General features: G+C 34.9%; 2 protein-coding genes across 2 annotated transcripts; both read right to left on the minus strand.

Annotated features, from left to right (window-relative positions):
- Nucleotides 1-2,910: 2,910 nt before the first annotated feature.
- Nucleotides 2,911-7,178, minus strand: LOC143640216 (transport and Golgi organization protein 1 homolog). The gene is made up of 4 exons (XM_077108101.1): nucleotides 7,090-7,178; nucleotides 6,064-6,140; nucleotides 4,296-4,458; nucleotides 2,911-3,286 (listed from the first exon to the last, which is right to left on the minus strand). The coding sequence occupies exons 1-4, from the start codon at nucleotides 7,106-7,108 to the stop codon at nucleotides 2,973-2,975; spliced, it is 573 nt and encodes a 190-aa protein (XP_076964216.1). The 5' UTR covers nucleotides 7,109-7,178; the 3' UTR covers nucleotides 2,911-2,972.
- On the minus strand, nucleotides 7,159-16,255 carry LOC143640208 (transport and Golgi organization protein 1 homolog). The gene is made up of 12 exons (XM_077108097.1): nucleotides 16,177-16,255; nucleotides 15,412-15,534; nucleotides 15,205-15,313; nucleotides 14,108-14,163; nucleotides 13,929-14,019; nucleotides 13,619-13,757; nucleotides 8,799-8,900; nucleotides 7,916-7,976; nucleotides 7,766-7,801; nucleotides 7,622-7,689; nucleotides 7,411-7,511; nucleotides 7,159-7,184 (listed from the first exon to the last, which is right to left on the minus strand). The coding sequence occupies exons 1-12, from the start codon at nucleotides 16,198-16,200 to the stop codon at nucleotides 7,159-7,161; spliced, it is 936 nt and encodes a 311-aa protein (XP_076964212.1). The 5' UTR covers nucleotides 16,201-16,255.
- Nucleotides 16,256-16,665: the final 410 nt, after the last annotated feature.

The raw sequence follows: 16,665 nt of genomic DNA on the forward strand, positions 1-16,665 counted from the left end.
TTCTCCTGTCTTTTCTTCTTATTTTTCTCCTTCCTGAATCCTTGACTAGGCCCAGAACTAGGCCAAGAAATTCCTGGTGGGGTGGCCAAAAGGTGGAACACAGGTGAGCTGAAGGGGGAAGGGCAGTGCAGAGAGCCCAAGACAAATGAACTACCTTAAAGCTTCCTGTAAAGAGGGGCAATTCTTGGGACAGATTACCTTGGTTACAGGTGGAGGTGTGAGGTTCTTGAAAAGGGTCAAAGAAGCACTCTGAGTTAAAATTCTTCTCTTATGGGGACAGTCTCCAAATGGTTGGAATCAGTCAAAAGAGATCTTCTTGATCTTGCCTGACTCAAGTTATGTATCTGTACTGACTGCCTGACTAATTCTGGCTTCATGAACACATTTGCTTTTCAATTTTCAGTATTTTTTCTATAATATTCAAAAGATTCCTTGTGCCCATTTGCAACCACTGCCACTATCTATATTTTCTCTCTATAGATTTGTTTTTTCTAGACATTTCATGATTTGAAGCATCTAATATGTGATTTTGTGCATATAGTTTCTTTCAGTTAGCATATTTCCTTGTCATAGCATGTATTATGATTTTATTCCTTTTTATTGGTGAATTTACAGTATTACATTGTATGGCTGTCTCATGTTTTATGTGCCTATTCACTCATTATTTGGTTGACATTTGAATTTTGGTTATTATTAATAAAACTGCACTGAACAATCATGTGCGATATTTTATGTGGACATATTCTTCATTTCTCTTGAATAGATACCTATAAGTAGAATTGCTGAGTCATATGTTAAGTAGGTAACTTTTTTACAGTAGCTCTCAAATTTTCCAAATTAGGTGTACCATTTTATATCTCTACCAGCAGTATGAAGGGGTTTTCTGTTTCTCTGTATAGCAGCATTTATTATTGTCTTTTTGATTGTAGCCATTATCAGTATACTTAACTATAGGTTTAATTTACATTTTTCTAATGACTAATAATGTTGAATGTCTTTTCATATGCTTATTTTTCCCTCTGTAAATCTTGTTTGTGAAATGTCTGTTCAAATCTTTTACCTATTTTTAAATTGAATTATCTCTTACCTATTGAGTTGTAGGTGTTCTTTATGTACTACAGATAAAAGTTCTTTATTTTTACAATATTTCCTCCCAATCTGTTGACTAATTTTTGAAAACAGGATTATTTTAATTTAGTCTCCTTTATTCTGATTATTAGTATTTATTTATTTATTTTAAAATATTTATTCTTAAGTTTTAGATAAACACAATATCTTTATTTTACATTTATGTGGTGCTGAGGATCGAACCCAGTGCCTTGTGCATGCTAGGCGAACACTCTACCACTGAGCCACAACCCCAGCCCTGATTATTAGAAACTCAAACACAATTTGCTGGAGAGGACTTCTAAAACTTTTGAGATACAAAAGTATAATTGAATCAAGGGACAGTATTCTCTCACAACCGGTATATGGGCAACTACCTTGGGCTTTGCTACAGAAGTGGTACAATCAGATGGATGTAAGGAGAGGCAACTATGGGTGGCTTCAGAACTGCTCAGATAAACTACATAGAACGCATTATAGCTTACTAATAGAATAAATACAAAAAAGGCTTTAGAGGGAAAACTACTGTTGCTTTGAATAAAAAAATAAATCTGCCTTTCCTTGAAAATCTATCTTCCTAGCTGACATCACCTTTATTTAAATGCTATTTTAAAATTAGAAGTTATAGTAACTTCAGCATTGCCTTGTGTCCTGTAGAGGTTGAAAGATACATACAAAATTGGTGTTTGTGACTTAAATTTTATTTTACATGGTTAAAAATGGCATAAGGTATTATATGGTTTTCCTCTTACACATAGCTGCTGCTTCTGATATTAAATGGAGGGTATGTAGATTGAATTCTTCCTAACGGACTCAAATTCTTTTTGATTCTGAGTTTAGAGATTTTGTTTCACAGAGATTTTGTTTCACACTGAAGCTTTTGCCCCTATTTTGAGAATACTTATCATATTTCTTGAAAATCAGTGGCAAGGTATGGGTAAGAGAAGAGTGTGTGTGTGTACATTTTTTAAAAGAAATTTCCTTATTTTTTATAGACACAACATACCACCCTATATTTTACCGTTATAATGCAATAATGGCAAAAGCAGTAGAACTTCAGGTCAAACAACTCTTGCTACTAATGTAATCTCATTCTCAGAAAACCATTCTCACATGGACAGTGGTTAGAAAAAAGTACATGAATGTGCTACAAAAATAGAGCCACAAGACTTCTCACAAGTAAAAGAAATTCCTCTGTGTAAGTCCACAGTTGACCAAGGTCCAGCCTCCTTAACAGTGAGCAACAGTAAATATGCTGCCAAGTCACCATCTTCAGTTCTGAGAGTGAGTTTACATGCTTCCCCAAAGGCACAAAGTCTCATGACGATCCAATGAATCAACAGACACTTGGGAAATATTAATAAACAATTTTTTTATGAACTATTACAACAAAGAACTTCAGCAAGAAGGAAAATGAAGTTTATGATCTTTGAGTAAACATTTTTAGCGTAACAGTCTCTGTGACCAGATATTTAAAGAGAAAAATCAAGCTTATAAAACACCATTTCTCTGTTATCAACTGGAATACACTAAAAATAGGATAATGGAAATACATGTTCTTAAAGCATTTCCACAGGAAATGTCCATAATTATGACATTCTAAATCATTTAGCAATTGTATATGCTACATTAACTAAAACAAAGGTATTCCTTATTGCACATTTTAAAGTTGGAAGGATACTCTAGTTTAAGTGGGGGATATTTAGGGGGAAAATATTTTGGCTCCAAATGTATACTGCGCCAAGGCAGCTTCATTCTAAAAACATAAACCATTTAAAATAAACTTTTATATTTTGAAGCCAATAATTCTTCAACACAATGAATAGTTCATAGTCCACTTTCTGACTAAGTGTCAGAGGTTAATTTTATGGGCCCTGTTTTAAGGCCTGTAAACAGCCCTCACTACTCTGAGAATCGGGTGTAGGTGGAGGTTCATCTTTAAAGCCTGAAGACATTAAGTCTTTTGCAGCAGGTGGTGGCCCATAGTCTTGGGGACCATGAGTTGGAGGTGGTAATGGGGCACCAGGAATGAAGTACTCTCTTGGGCCAAATGAGCCTAAAGGTCTAAATGGTGCAGGTCCTTGAAAAAAATCACGAGGGTCAAAAGGCAAATCCCGTTGTCCAGGTGGAACACCTGGTGCATATTCTCTGAAGCCTATTGGTGGATGCATACCAGGACCTGGAAAATAAAAAGGAAGTTATGTAAATACCCAGAAATTTCTGAACTTGGGTGATTTCAAGTATGTTAATATAGTCTTTAATTTCTCCCAAGCCTAGAACATCAACTGGTGAACATCCTGACTTGCCAGATGAGGCAAACTGAAATGGAACAAGTTTAGGTTATAGCCTGGCCAACCAGCCATGAAGCAACATATTAAGGATTTAAACATGGCTCTACCTAGCTCCAGGCTTATCTTTTTTCTTTCCCTACTATATAATTGCAGAATTATTTCTATCTCACAAGAGCTCCATTTATATTTGGAAGTACTATATTACCATGACAAGATGATAATTATGAAATAAGAACTTTACTACATCAAAGAAATTTTGATAAAAGGAAATCTTACTATTTATTACTGTATCCATTAAAAATTCATGAAGTATTTCAGCATGGACTTTACACATGCCATCAGAATCAAGGTGCATGCCCTCCTGGAAAAGGCCTTCCACAGCCACCTAATTAAATCAGCAACATTTATTAGGTCACTGTTAAATCCTCCTCTTTAACACTTCCTTCTGACTTTTCTCAAGGTAAGGAGGGTTTGACTTTTCCTTTTCTATATTCTATAACCTACTGCTTATGCATCCATTATGGGTGATTACAAACTTTATGCTATAGGATTTTCATATCTGTGACAAAATTTTAAGTTATGGCATGTGTCTCATTCACCTTTCCATCTATTGCAGTGCATATCAACATATTTTCAACAAACATCTGCAGAAGTAATATTTCTGGCTTTTCTCTATATAGCCCCTTATGCTTGTCTATGAGATAGCTATTGCCTATCTCAGTATAAGATTATGTAGTGTCCCATATGTCCCAGAAAACTGGAGGAAAAGTTAAAATGTACTCAGCTGTATCCTTTCATTGTTAAGACCTGAGATAGCAACCAACTGTTTTAGCAAGCAATAGAAATGAAAGATGAATGTGATTTATAAGTCAATCACTACTGTTCAGATCATCATACCAAATGGTGCAGGAATTGGCCGAGGCCCAAAAGGCCCACCGAGCTGAAATGGTGGTCCATACCAAAAGGGAGGTGGTGGAGGCCATCCCATCGGGGGTCCCATAGGGGGGCCCATGAAGGGTACCCCTGAGAAAGGAGGGGGCCCTTTCATAGCCATATTAACCTGCAATTTAAGATTTTAAAGAAGTTAAAAGTTTTAAAATTCCTATGTATTAAGACAAAGTACCAACACCGATAAAAGCTAAAACCCAAAACAGGCACCTGTCCAGAGAACACCATCAGTGCAACAAAACTCTACCCACCCCTCCTGTGTATTCCCACTGACAGCTTCCAGAAGTTAGAAGGATTCCACAAGAGGGAGCAGTTTGTTACTGATTATATCTGCTCAGGAAAGGGAAAGGCAAGAGGACTGGCAGAGGTTATTAACAGAGGTGATTTCTGACCAGTATGTCATGCTGTATTCACTACAACCTATTTCAAAGGGAGTCCCCCCCCATCACTTCCCTTTCATCACAATAGCTCATTACTTCCATATTAAGAAAGAATAGAATAAAATGAAAAATCCATTCTCTACCCACGTAATAAGAGCTACTATTCAGAGTATCTTCAGTAAGTCTTTCGTATATTATTCAACCTCTGAGATCTTTAAGTAGACTGTCTCCTTGTTTTAAATAAGAGGGAACAAAAGCAAATGGATTATCATAATTTGTTGAAGGCCACACTGCATATTAAAGGGTCTCAATCCCAGGTTTGCCTCCAAGTCATGCTTTTCCCACCTCTACTCCTCTCTAACAACGGGTCTTTGCTCTCTTTTAAATCTTCTACTACAAAGGGGTTTGGGGGTCTTATCTCAGCTGCCCTTAGATTGCTCCAGAGATGTATATTCCTAGAATATGTATACACTGGAACTTGAGAAGTATTCTCCAACACAATGCTATATACACAAATTAGGAAGACAAGGCTTTAATATTTACTTTCATTTACTGTACACCATTTGAGATATTGATTTATCATTTCCTATGAGTAGTGGGTTTGAAACTAAACAATTAAAAATTTATTTTATTATAGAGCTGCAGAAGACCTACCAGATATAATAGCAACACAGTTACAAGAGAATGCACTTATGTGAACAAATGAGACCATTTCTTGGGACTGGCTCAAGAGGTCATTTCAGATTATCATTGTTGCAATGAAACAGTATTTCACTTTTAGAAAATCTGATACCAATCTAATTCAAATCACTCAAAGTAGGGTTTGCACAAATGGAGGAATTCTTAAATAGCATTCTTCCAAACAAAAATAAAAATGATGAATTATATAATTTATAATGAATTTACTTTGCCTTAGAACATTCAACACAAAACACCATATAAAGTTAGAGTGATAACTTTTCACATTCTGTAGTTCATTATAGTTGTACACACTTAAGCCACATTTCCAAGTTAAGGAGAAAAGTAAGCTCATTATTGCATGCAGTTTAAAGCAAACAAGATCAGTGTCATGCTCTGAATATCCTTCCCAGAAATGCACAGAATAAAACCCAATTCAGTTCTCAACCTCTAAGTACTTACTCCAACTGGATGCTCAGTCAAAGAAGTAATGGTAGAAACTGAGGGGGTCTCAGGTTCTTGGGGAACAGTTTGCTTTTTAAAAAACAAATGGGACAGTACAAATAGAACACAAAGAAGGATAAAGCAAAGAGCAAGAACTGTAGGAAAGCTACATGTTCCTGCACGACCACGTGATTCACAGTAACTACAGAACTTACCTTGCCCTCATCCGTCACCTTAGCTGGAGAAGAACTTCTGGAGCTGCTGTTCATGTGAGCTGGACCACATCCTGGGTCTGTTAGAGATCAAAGAATGGATTCAGACTTATTCTAACATGAAAAGAATAAAAATCCTGCATCCACAATTACAGATTCTTTGAAATTACTTGGTCTCTTTACCAGAGGCAACGGGTTTCCCAGATGCCTCAGAAGACCATTGAGTACGAGGTAAAGGTCCATCCATTGACCCTTGGGAAAGAAAGATCAGAGCCCTTGTATGTATTTTTCAGAAGAAATATACCACTGGTGGACAGGTCAGGGTTCAACAATAACTAGAAAGCAACATTAAAAATGGGTTGCCCAGGGGTTGGTGTCTTAGCTCAGTTGTAGAGTGTTTGCCTAGCATGCGTGAGGCACTGGGTTTGATTCTCAGCACCACACCATCTACAATTAAAAATATTTTTTTAAAAAAATGGGTTGCCTAATACGTAAATCACAATTTATAAAGAGACTTAAGTAAAATAAATAACTGCCTTGGGTTGATAGAACAGCAAATTAATACATACTGGTCCTAAACTTTAAGCTATAGACTTGAAGTATGTGTAGGTTGGCTTTTCTTTAGTCTGTATAACCTGACTTCCAATCTTACCAAGACTACAGTCCTATTTAGAATTGGAAATAAGACTCAGTATTTCATATTGGAAATATGTATGCCACATAAAGTTTAAGGCTACTTTTATAATATTTGGGAAAGGAACACCATAGAGATTTAATTTAAAGATAAAGGTTTACACTTCACAGTGTAAAATTTAAAAGAAAAAAACAATACAGGGACCTCCAGGAAAAAAAAAAAAGTTTTCTATTCTAGAACAGATTTTACAGAAAACATTCACTAAGATAAAGTAAGAAATTATCTTCTATATATTGTACAGGCCCAAATTCTATGTTTTCATTAGAATATTCAAAAGGGAAAAAAAACCCAAAACCTTGAAGCAGTTTACTATAAAGCAACATGTGAATGCTCACCAAATCCATTTCTAGGCATATCTCTTTGATTAAGAGTAGCAGAAGGAGGTCTCCCAGCTGGCTCTGCTGTCAGTGGAGGGGAACATTCTCCACCACTCAAGGGGCATGGACCAAAAGAGCCATTACGGCTCAGTGGACCTAAAGATAACAATGCCGTGTTACTACTTTAAGGCAGCCTTCTCCCTGACACCAACCCCCATACCTCCCGCTTTAGCAAATCATTTAGATTATTTCATAACCATTACACACAGAAATAAAAAGTAATTTACATACATTCTGCACCAAGAAATAAAATAGCTCCTTTTACAAAGTGCCCCCTACCTCTCCCAGGAGGATTTTGTAAATTTGGTCTCCCCGGCATTGGTTTTACAATCACAGGTTCATCTTGCCGCATTGCCATCTTTTGGGTCATTTCCAGTAGTCTTGAATATTGAGAAAGAATGGGCTGAATTATGAAACAGCAATCATAGATAATACCTAGCATAACCTTAAAACACTATAAAACATACAGTAAGATACAAAAATCACATACTTCTGTCTCAAATTAGCAGCTTCCCTTTTCCCTTCAGCTATAGCTCTTTCTGCAGAACGAGCTTTGAGCTATTAAAGAGAAAATATTCAAATTCAGTTGCGGTAGGCTATGCAAAAAATAAAGAAAAGGGGGAAAAAATCTTACCCAATTATCATGAGCTTTCTTCTCATGCATAGCAATCTGAAAAAGACAACACATTAAGAAAATGTTTTTAGGGACTCATTATAATAGCCTATAATTGTCTGTATTAGATATCAAAGAATTCTACAACTACAGGACAGTATTAATTACTACCTGGTTTTTAAATGAGCACTTGGTTTTCTGTAATTCTTCTTCCATCTCTTCAATTCTCCGCCTAAAAATTACAACAATTGAATAAAATTTGAAACATTCTAACCATTTTCCCTTTATTCCATCAGCTATACTTTTAAAGACTTTTATCATACATAAGAAAAACATTTCTCTAGTTATATGAATCCAGTGTGATCAAAACTAATACTACAGGCCAGGTGCAATGCCACAAGCCAGTAATCCCAATGATTGGGAAGCTGAGACAGGAGGATCACAAGTTCGAGGTCAGTCTCAGCAATTAAGTGGGAACCTATGCAACTGAGACCCTGTCTCAAATTAAAAACAGGTCTAAGGATGTAGCTTAGTAGTAAAGCACCAAAAATAAATAAATAAATAAATAAAATAAAAACCTAATACTAATAACTTTTTTATCATTTAATTCCTTAACTGTTCATCAGTGTGTTCTCAAGTAATTCTGCTAGAAATATCTTTGTCCTTAAAACTTTTTTTCTTTTTTTCAAATTATATCCATAGAAGATTTCCAAGGTCTATCAAATGCCACACTTTTGTGGGTCTTGATATAACACACAGCAAACTGATTTCTTAAAGAATTACTACAACATACAAAACCCCCAGAACTGTTTGCATTGACCAAGTTCCCTATGGTCTTGCCCATTGGGTACAAGTAAATTTTTGTTAACATTTTTCATTTGTTAAGTTGAAATTTATTTTTTCTCCTGTGTGAATTGAATGTGTTCATATCCTCTCGTTATTTATACTTCCATGCTATTTTCTTCTATCTACATAATGTAAAAAAAAAAGATTAAAAAGAAAGCTAACACTAATTCATTAGACATTGACACCCTCCTTTAGAAACTGAACTCACTTGTAATTTTTAACTTCCTGTACAGCGGAAACCACCTTTTCATCTGCAGCTGACAGCTGCTGCTCTTTTTCTAGTCTCTCACATTCTTCTTGAATCAGTTTCCTAAAATAAAGCCAGTTATCAAATCAAAAGTTTCTCTTTGTGAATATCACTTCCCACAATTCTATAAAATGCTTAGGCACATAAAATAGGAATTCAAACCTGCAATTTCATAAATCAAACTCTGGCAAATCACTTACATTTTCTAACTTCTCCTCTTAATTCTCAACTTACCAGTAAATAAAATAAATGTGAAAACAACATGTGCCCCAAGGGCAAGTCTCCTGTGTGTAAGATAATAAAAACTCACTTTACTTCAATGTGGAAGATCAGGATTTACTTCAATGTGGAAGATCAGGACTGATCAACCTAACATAATTAAACATATTAGGATAAAGCAAGGGATAATTCTTTTCTCGTTTCTGCCATGGGTAGGACACTAAGTATATCTTTGTCATGGAGGAACTCTTTTCTCAATCCAAGACTGGTACCATAATAAAGATATAGTCAGTCAAAGAAAAAATCTTCTAGAATATGTCTTTTAGCTATGCAATTAAGCACAGAACATTTTTCACACTTTAGATATCTATTTCAAAAGAATTGTAAATTAAGCAAAATGACAAATCTGAGTTTTGATAATGTCTATCAACCAGAAAAAGAAGACAAACTGACCCACTATCAGAGTATTATCTACTGACAAGTTTTAACTCTGATCATGAAACTCAACATGTTCATCTACTGACACAAAGGTAGCCACATTTAATGTTTTAAAAAATACTATTTTCTGCTATCCTTGTACTACTTTAGCCATAGTTCCAATTCAAAAGATAATTAACTTGAAACTTAATTTTCCATAAATCAGAAGAACTACAGTAAAAAAGGATTACTGATACCAAATAGAAAAAGGGGATTATATATTCTTATATAGCTTCTCATTTAATTCTTCAGCAAGTATTTTATGAGTGGCTATAATATACTAGTTACCTTGTAAGATGCTAAAGAATAAAAGAGCTCACTGTTTCAGGTATAAATGATGCCTAAAGGAATATAATAATTTTCCCCAATGGCTTAAGAAGGAATATGGAGAAAACTGAATCTTGAAGAAAAGAGAGAATTTTGTTTCCAATTATCAAAGAGTTAGTCTGAGAGCACTAAGAACAATCAAAACATCTTTATAAGAATATAAAATTGTGTTTGAAGGGATCCAAGCTAAAAAGTCAGTGAAGATATATGTATGTGGCCAAGATCCATTAGAAAAAGGAATCTCAGAACTACAAGCAAGGCTGGCACTTTAAGGTACTTTTCTCCTATTGAAGATAACACAAAGATATGAGTCTGAACCAAGCCTTCATTAAATTCCTGGGCTTAGAGGAAAAAAGAGGCTACCAATAAAGGGACCCTTAATAAAAGCCCTAGCCTTTGAGTTTAGATTAGAAAGTACTGCACACTTAAGTGATGAACAGGCAAAAAATCTAAAAGGAACAATACTGAAACATTGAAAAGACAAGTCATTTTTGAATTATCTTAATTGCTGACTAAGTTTAAAGTGACAATCTTACTCAAGTAACCTCAACACTTTTCTATAAGAAGATAACTTCGTCTTAGTCCGCAAATTTCATCTATAATTATCACAACAATGTTGGCCAATCAAAACTGACCAGGCACTCCATAAGACAAAATTCTGTGAGAAAAAATCCCACAGAAACGGAAACCACCGAATGGGGTTATCTGCACATGTTTTAAAATCACTGTGCTTTATATAGTCAAAAAAGTAAAGTCAAGATTATGAATTTCAGAGCTGGGAACATAGTTTAGTTGGTAAAGTGCTGCCTTGCACGCACAAGGCTCTGGGTTCAAACACCAGCACCACAAAAGAGGAAAAAAAAAAGATTACGAATTTTGTCAAAGGATTAGAATCTATGAAACCAAGAAATAGTTGGGTGTGGTGACCTACCTACAGTCAAAGATACTCAGGAGGCAGAGGCAGAATTATGAGATTAAAGATAGCTTGGAAAGCAGTAAGACCCTAGTCCCTTATGAGAAAGAGCAAGGCATCTGGGGAGGTAGCTCAATAGTAGAGCACATGGCTCAAGGTCCTGGGTTTGAGCTGGAGTACTGAAATAGGACTGGGGTTGTGGCTCAGTGGTGAAGCACGAGCCCCAGATGTGTGGGGCACTGGGATCAGTCCTCAACACCACATAAAATAAATAAAATATTGTGTCGGGCTGGGGATGTGGCTCAAGCGGTAGCGTGCTCGCCTGGCATGCGTGCGGCCCGGGTTCAATCCTCAGCTCCCCATGCAAACAAAGATGTTGTGTCTGAGAAAAACTAAAAAATAAATTTTAAATTCTCTTTCTCTCTCTCTTAAAAAAATCCTATAAAAAATAAAATATTGTGTCCATCTACAACTAAAATAATATTTTAAACCCTGGATTTTTTAAAATCCTAAACTCAATGAATGATTTTAGCAGCAGATTTGGGAAGTAAAATAAATCCTAGCGCTTTTAAGACAGGTCAGAAGAAAATATCCAGAAGAAGTAAATCCAGAATGTAGGAGGCAGGGGAAATCAAATTCTAATATGCATTATTATAATCAGAAGAGAGAATGAGGTAAAATCAACATTTAGAAAAAGACTCGAAAATTCAAGAAGTGTTTAAAGGTCCCAAGCAACATAACTGCAAGAGGAAAAGTGGGTGGGGTGGGGAAACTACACATACGCACTTCCCAATACAACTGTTATAAAAACAGAGAAAGGACTACAGAAACTACGGGAGGGATAAGACCAAACAACAATGATAATGGACCCTTAAAGAAAAAAATTAAAACAGCTGGTAATTAATTGGATATTTTTAAATTGCTAAAACTAAGTAACAGTCAAAATTCAGTAGCCAAAAGAAAGATCCTTTAAAAATGGAAACTGGTTTTAACTCTAATCATGAAGTTCATGTCAACCTAATACAGATTATAAAGGTAGCAATATTTAGTGGATAAAATACTATTCTCTGTTTATCCTTGTACTACCTTTGATACACTAATCAAATCTATCATTAAAGGACAATGTTCAAATAGAATGAAAATAATTTCAAATAAGAAACCAACAGTGTAGAATGCAGAACTATAGAAACTTTAAATATGTGTATAAATTGAATGAATGTCTTGTGGAGTTCACAGTATAAGAAGTACTAACATACAATGCCACAACAGTTATCTGATTCAGGAGCTACTTAAAGCCCATAAAAAAAATAATAAACCTATTCATCTATGTCAGGTTTTTATTAAATCCAGAATATATACCATGGCCTTTAAATTATGAGAAGATGAATAAAATAATAATTATATAATTATAATTCCATTATAATTTATGATTACAACAAGCTTATACAGGGGATGAGGAAAATAATTAAAAATATTTAAACTATTAAAAAGATACAAGGAAGAAAAAAAGAACAGGTCATCAAATAGAAAGCAAATTCTTCATATACCACAGGCACATATTGACATGCACAGACTTATATTTTAGAAAGTCCACTCAAGCGGCTATAGAGAAAACTACTAAGAATTTGAAATAAGTTATATATACAAATATAAAAAATGGAGAATGAAGAGAGATGATCCTGGTTAGAAACAGAAAAGATGACACAGGCATGAACTAACATAGTACCTAGGGATGAGTAAAAAGAGTACAAACCACAGATGATGACTGAATGAATTTTGGAGGAGTTGAGAAAAATAGTGCTACAATTTAACTGCATTACAAAGAAAATTAGTTGCCATTTAGGTCATTCAGATTACTAGTAGGGACAGAGAAAACAAGTGTTCTTTAAAAAAAAATGATAAAATGAGAAATGTTTCTTTGAAACAGGCCAGGAATTTAGAACTGGCCTGAACAAAAATTTGAGATTCGAAAAAGGTCGCTTGGAGATCACAGAATTTTAGAAAAGTTAATGGAAAGGTTTCAATATTTAATGCATTAATTAGGCAACAGAAGTCAAAATACCTAAAAATAGTTAGGTCTGTAAGAAGGTCTGTCTTTGCTTTACAAGATATATATATATACCAAAGAGTAAAATCAGGTGCAAACAAATAAAATCTGACACAACCTATTTCTAGAGAATTCAAGTATTTTTGTGGATTAAAAACTTCAAATGAACTTTCAAAAAATAACTAGCTCCACACTAAGAAGATTAATATATAAATATATACTACAAACAAGTACTTCTGTAATCATAACTCCTAAGGTCCTTGCCACAGTTCCATTTTGTGTGAACATCTGAGATATTCAAGTCCAAAACTTGTACCATCAATAAGTAAATATTATTCCTTTTTGAAGTTTTTATTCTACTAAAACATGTCATTCCAAATCACTCAGTATTTTTAAAGGTCCAGAGTTAGAGATACAAGTTCAAAACATTAGAATTACATAACTGATCACAATGAAAGTTAATTAAAATAAATAGGGGGATCATAGAAAGGGTCTAGAACTTTGAGAGGTATTTCCACATCAGTGACTGTTAATACCATTTTACCACTTCCTGCCTTCATATGAATTTGACAATTGATTACGATGTCCTCACAGCCTTAGTTTATGGTTCCAACTACCTAAGGACTCTTAAGACTGACGATGGAAAGAAAAATGCAACTTATAGGAAACAAAAAACAAAGGAAAAAAGACAAGTCTCTACTTATTACAACTAGAAGAAATTGTAAATAATCTTAAGAAAAGATAAAATTATCTATTAGTTCACACAGTGATAACAATAACAAACAATGAAAATCTTACTTTTGTAGTGCCATCACATCTTTCTGGTAGAGTTCTTTTAAAATCTCCACTTTCTGCCTTAGAGTTTTGCATTCCTCTTCCAGTACAACTTTAGAAGACTGTAGTGAATTGCAGTCACCTTCTAATTTCTTTATTTGGTCTGTAAAGGATAAAACAGCTTATCTCTATATGTTTACAAGGACTTAAGAACTTGTTTGAGGGAGTAGTGCCAAGAAAAGTAAGAAGCATAAAAGCAAGAAGCCATTCTTTATCTTTCCAATAAAATTTTAAGACTTTCCAACATGGCAATTTCTTCTCAAGAAGAACCCACCTTCTAGATTACATTTTGTGGACATCGAGGCTCTTAGCTTAGGTTGTAAAAGTTTTAGATCCTCTTCAACTACTGATATTGTAGTTTGTGTCTAAAAATTGCAGAAAAGAGAGGTATTCTTAAAAGTGAGGCACAGGAAGAATTCACAGGCACTATGGGACTCTTACAAAGAACTGTACCCGAGAGAGATCCATCATCTGCTTAATTTGATCTTTGATCTTCTCATTCCGATCACCTAAAAAACAAAAGATTTTAGCTTTTTCTTTCCTTACTTTTAACTCTATATTCTCCTAACTTCCCCAAACTAAATAATTATTGTGTTCAAACACCAGAAGAAAAAAAAATCAATTAAATAACTAAACTGATTAGACTAATGACTTTTAAGAGAATTGCAAGCTTAGATTTAAAAAAAAAAAGAGAGAGAGGTGAATTTCAGGCTGGGGTTGTTGCTCAGTGGTAGAGTGCTCACCTAGTATGTGTGAGGCACTGAGTTTGATCCTCAGCATAAAAATAAATAAAAGTACTGTGTCTGTCTTAAAAACAAAACAAAAGAAAAGGTGAATTTCTAGTTTGCACAACTAAAATGTTATCTATGCTATTCTTGTAAGATAAAAGCTTTTCTTCCTCTCTCAGATCTATCTTCACCTGGGCAAGTAAGTGTCTTATTTAGAAAGATTAAATCCTCTATTTTCTCCCTGAATCTACTACCAGGTGTGGTTTGAAATACTTGCTATGTAAGCAATATCCAACTTGGGAGAAAACATCTGGAAATATTTTCCTCATCAGTAAACACTGTTACACTCCCTCTCTCTAGCTTTCTGATAGTCTCTAGCCTCTGTTCTCACAGCCTTAGTTTATGGTTCCAACTACCTCCGGACTCTTAAGACTGACTGTGGACCTTAAAACCACAGAGCCAGAGAGATGATGAGTATCAAAATCAACTATCATCTGCATAAGTTAAGAAACAAATTTCTCTTACTGTACAATGTTCAATACTCAGAGGTATTGGATGTGACTATTGTAGCTGCAGTGTACTTACTAGTTTTCAATGGGATAGAAAAAGTCAGTGTTCTTCACATGCCTATTGCTACATTATACCCCAGCAACCCACCTCTGCCAATGCAATAGACATATCTATAGATCCAGTGATATGTGTCTACAACCCTGAAGCTTAAGAAGAAAATCAACCAGCTGAAAAGTGGCATCTGTATAAATACTTAATTAAACACAGGAAAGCAAAAAAAAAAGGATTCAACCTCCCTGAGACTGATCTTACCTGCTACCTCTCCATTGGTTAATTCACCTGACTCATCTTCTCTATTTTGATCCTCAGATTCAGATTCACATTGTAACCGATTCAACTGTGTGATATAATTAGTCAAAGCCTAGAAAAGAAGCAAAAGGTTGGAAGACTCTCGATTTTAATTCAGAAGATTTCAGGAGAATTCATGAGATGAAACATGTATTTGGCGTATAAACTTACATTAATAGTATCATCTTTGGGATTATGAGCTACAAGTAAATCTTCCTGGGACTTCTCAAATGATTTGATTTGTTCACTGAGCTCAGCTTGTGATGTACTCCAGTCTTTGACTTCCTGCTGCAACTGAAAAGTCAAAACACATGAATTCCTATGGGTTAGGGAGGGGTTTCTGCACTGGATACATCAGGACTACAAGACTTAGACAAAGAAATAGAGAACCATACTCCTCGGTGGCCTGCCTCAATCGAGGAGGTTGAGACCTTGGTTAAGGAAGAGGGCAGAGTGGCCCCAACTCTCACAGCTGCAGTAAGAACATCAGAGCTCTCAGGAAGTTGACCCTGTTTATTGCATTCCCCAGAAAATTGCTGCCAATTCAAATAATTTACTTCCAGCAGGAATGGCTGGGCACATATGACTGTCTCTTAAATTTACACTCCTTATCATGTAATCTTCCCTTGGCCGGTGAATCAGTAACTACTCAAAAGAGGATCATAACATACTTAATTTTCTGGTTTAAAAAGTTTCTTTGAGGCTATGCAAGTTAATAACTGATTGACATTTGATAAGAAAAGCAATAATCCAAAAATCCAAAACAGATGGAGAACATATATATGCACTCAATTTAGGGAGCATGTTTAAAGTTTGCATATCTAGAAAAGGTCCTACATGAATATTCCTTACCTCAGAAACAGATCCAAGAAAGATACAAGATAATGATATTCACTTCTCTAGTTTACATTATGTATGACATCAAATTTTCTTTACCTGCTCTTTCGTCTTCTTAAGCATGGTATTTTCTTTCTGAAGCTGACAGCATTTCAATTTCACCTTCTCTTCACGAAGCTTAGCTTCATTAAGGAGAATTTGAAGCTAATTCAAAACACTACAGTTAGTGAATTAATTCCAAAGAAAAAACAAAGTTATACTTTCCCAAACCAGACATCATATAGTTCTCATTTTTTGCACATTTTAGCACACTTCAAATTTTTGGTCCGCAACAAAACTAAGATGTAGTATTAATATCCCATTAGCAAGAGTTGGCAGCTTTACCTCTGAAAGTTCAGAAGTATTCACTGAAATGACATCTTTAAGCTTCTCTATAGATTTCTTATTTTCCATTATCTGCCAGGTGAAAACAGAACACAAAATATGCATTAGGATTTCAGTAGAAATACTGATATATGTGTGTGTGTGTGTGTACACACATATATATACTAAAAAAGATAAACACATCAAAGTATTTGTCAAGCCATC

The sequence above is a fragment of the Callospermophilus lateralis genome, unplaced genomic scaffold, assembly GCF_048772815.1.
Source record: "Callospermophilus lateralis isolate mCalLat2 unplaced genomic scaffold, mCalLat2.hap1 Scaffold_137, whole genome shotgun sequence".
Classification (NCBI taxonomy): Eukaryota; Metazoa; Chordata; class Mammalia; order Rodentia; family Sciuridae; genus Callospermophilus; species Callospermophilus lateralis.

What these genes read in the sequence shown, in the direction of transcription:
- LOC143640216 (XM_077108101.1), bottom strand. An exon ending in AGGTGACGGATGAGGGCAAG is followed by an intron (nt 4,459 to 6,063) that starts GTAAGTTCTGTA and finishes CTTAAATTGCAG; the next exon opens with GTTAATATGGCTATGAAAGG. An exon ending in GCCAATTCCTGCACCATTTG is followed by an intron (nt 3,287 to 4,295) that starts GTATGATGATCT and finishes TTTATTTTCCAG; the next exon opens with GTCCTGGTATGCATCCACCA.
- LOC143640208 (XM_077108097.1), bottom strand. Translation starts at nt 16,200, where the DNA reads ATGCTTAAGAAGACGAAAGAGCAG. An exon ending in CCAAAGATGATACTATTAAT is followed by an intron (nt 15,314 to 15,411) that starts GTAAGTTTATAC and finishes CTTCTTTTCTAG; the next exon opens with GCTTTGACTAATTATATCAC. An exon ending in AGAAAGCTCATGATAATTGG is followed by an intron (nt 7,690 to 7,765) that starts GTAAGATTTTTT and finishes TCTCTTTAATAG; the next exon opens with CTCAAAGCTCGTTCTGCAGA.